Raw genomic sequence first — 2,391 nt, 5'->3', positions numbered from 1 at the left:
TGTTTACATATAGACATCGTCAGGCACAGCTTGGACGCACACTCCTCTTCTCTACTACATGCGTACATTGTAGTCCAGACCAGCCCCAGTTGATCCTCTCTCACTCCCACTTCCACCTCGTTCGTCTTGGTGATCAATGGCGTCGGGCACCGGGCTGGCAGCTCCAAGCTCACCCTTTGCGCCAAATGCTGCTCCTCCACCGGCAGCCACCATGGAGGGTAGGATGGACGCCCGGCTGCTAGCAGTGGCCTGCTCTGGCTCTTTCCATGATCTGGAATCACTCCTTGACGGGACACCAGCCGCCTACACCATGGGAAGCTCGGCGAGGCGGCCACCTTCTCTGTATGCGGTTACTGCTAGAAGTGACACTCTTCTCCATGTGGTCGCCGCCAGCCATGGCGATTCTGAGGACTTATTGAGCAAAGCCAGTCTCGTCTACGACAAGGCACCCAGCCTCCTCTTCGTGCAAAACAGCCAGGGAGATACACCCCTGCACCGTGCTGCACGGGCGGGAAACATCCGAATGGTGTCTCGTCTAACTGTTCTTGCCAATGGCCAGGGTATTAACAATGCTAAGGGGCTGTTGGAAACGCAAAACAAGCTGAAAGAGACAGCCTTGCACGAGGCTGTACGCATTGGGAACAATGATATGGTCAACTGGCTCATGACGCAGCATCGAGAATTGGCCAGTTTTCCTGAAGAAGGTACTTCGCCGTTATACCTGGCCATCTTAAAGGAAAATAAAATCGTCGCCGAAACACTTTATGAGTTGCATGCATTTTTAAATCTCAATTTCGTCGTACCATGCATTTTTAGATATGTAGTACTCCTTCCGTCTCAAAAAGTTTGTCTTAGATTTCGTCTAGACAAATTTAAGACAATCTTTTTGGAACAGAGGTAATACTATTTAGCATACATTTGCTGCATTACTATTTTAGCATTTGTATCCGGGCTGTTAGTGTGTTGTTAGGTTCAAATAAAATTATACCGGTGAGACTTGTAAGAGAATATTTTGTTAGTCCTGAAGATCGGGCATCTTGTCTTCCTTTGGAACATAACCCTTATAATTTGATTTAGATAATGAAATAGGGCTGAACTCCTGCGCTACTAGATTCACCTACTTTACCATGCATGTTTATACGGAACTTGACAGAGCGCATAATCAACCCGTGCCCACGGTGGCGCTCTCCGCGGGTGTCGTTGAATCCATGGCGCTGCGGCGGCGGTGCGGTGGAGGAGGAGACGCGCCGCATCATTGGCGGCGGTGCGGCGGAGGAGAGGAGGCAACACGACGAAGGTGCAAACGAGGCGGGGCGGGCCTTTTGCTAAGACCGCGCACACGACCACGTTTAATATTTTCGGGGGAGATGAAGGGTCTGCCCTTTTGCCGAGTTTTGAATCTCGGCATAGGAAGCACAACCGTCGAATGGCCTTTGCCACATCTTCCGTGGGCCCACCTCTCCGTTGTTTCCGAGTTTTTTTTCATGGGAGCTCGGCATACACATGACCCCTGGAAATCCGTAAAAAAAATACAAAAAGATTGCTGAGTTTCCGTTCGTTGAAACCCAGCAAACGTGGACGGCCATCAGGTCTCCATCGCCTTGTTATCGGTGTGGTCCACCTATCAGGCACTACCAAGTTTATTTTCGACGGAACTCGACAAATATGCAACACTGCCGAGCTTCTTTCTTTCACCGAGTTCCTTTTCCTTGGCACTAGGCAAATATTGAAGTTTGCCGAGTTGTGTGTCATTGCCGAGCCCAATTATTAGAAAACTCGGCAGAGAAATTACTCTGCTGAGCTCCCGATTAACTGAACTCGGCAAAGCCCCAGAATTAACTAGGCAAACTTCCAGATGATTCCAGTAGTGCTATCTGCCAAAGAAAGAAGCAAATAGTCCAAATGAAGTGAATATGTAAATTTTAGATATTCTAAAATATTATCTGAAACTGTAAGAAATGAAGATGTACTCATGGTATTGCCAACTAGTTTGCATTAGGAACAACATTGATTTAATTATTTCAATCCTACCATACTCTCAACATTTTAGGACAAGTGCAATTGCCCCATAATTTGATTTCCTAATGTCTTGCTGGTGTGAAAATAAAATAAAAAATCTAGTGAAATGCTAAACTACATAAAAATGCTGATAAAAGTTAATAAGCAAGCCATCAAAATAACCCAGAAACTTCGTTGAGAAACTAGTTAATTTCACCCATCGGAAATAGTTTGCTACCGCGGGGGATAGCTGCCCCTCTCTAGCCACCCTACAATTGCAGGACCTCGGGACTAGAACCCAACATTAGGAGAACAGAAATAGAAGGCACGCACAGGGAATCTATTACTCCCTCCGATCCATATTAACTGATGCACACATAAAGTTTGTATGAG

At 46.7% G+C, this 2,391-nt stretch overlaps 1 protein-coding gene across 1 annotated transcript; it reads left to right on the top strand.

The window, feature by feature from the left end:
• Positions 1-211: 211 nt before the first annotated feature.
• On the top strand, positions 212-901 carry LOC119316183 (ankyrin-2-like). Its single transcript, XM_037590513.1, has 2 exons — positions 212-799; positions 896-901. The coding sequence occupies exons 1-2, from the start codon at positions 212-214 to the stop codon at positions 899-901; spliced, it is 594 nt and encodes a 197-aa protein (XP_037446410.1).
• Positions 902-2,391: the final 1,490 nt, after the last annotated feature.

Source organism: Triticum dicoccoides, chromosome 6A (genome assembly GCF_002162155.2).
Source record: "Triticum dicoccoides isolate Atlit2015 ecotype Zavitan chromosome 6A, WEW_v2.0, whole genome shotgun sequence".
Classification (NCBI taxonomy): Eukaryota; Viridiplantae; Streptophyta; class Magnoliopsida; order Poales; family Poaceae; genus Triticum; species Triticum dicoccoides.
This window is presented reverse-complemented; position numbering and strand designations above follow the sequence as displayed.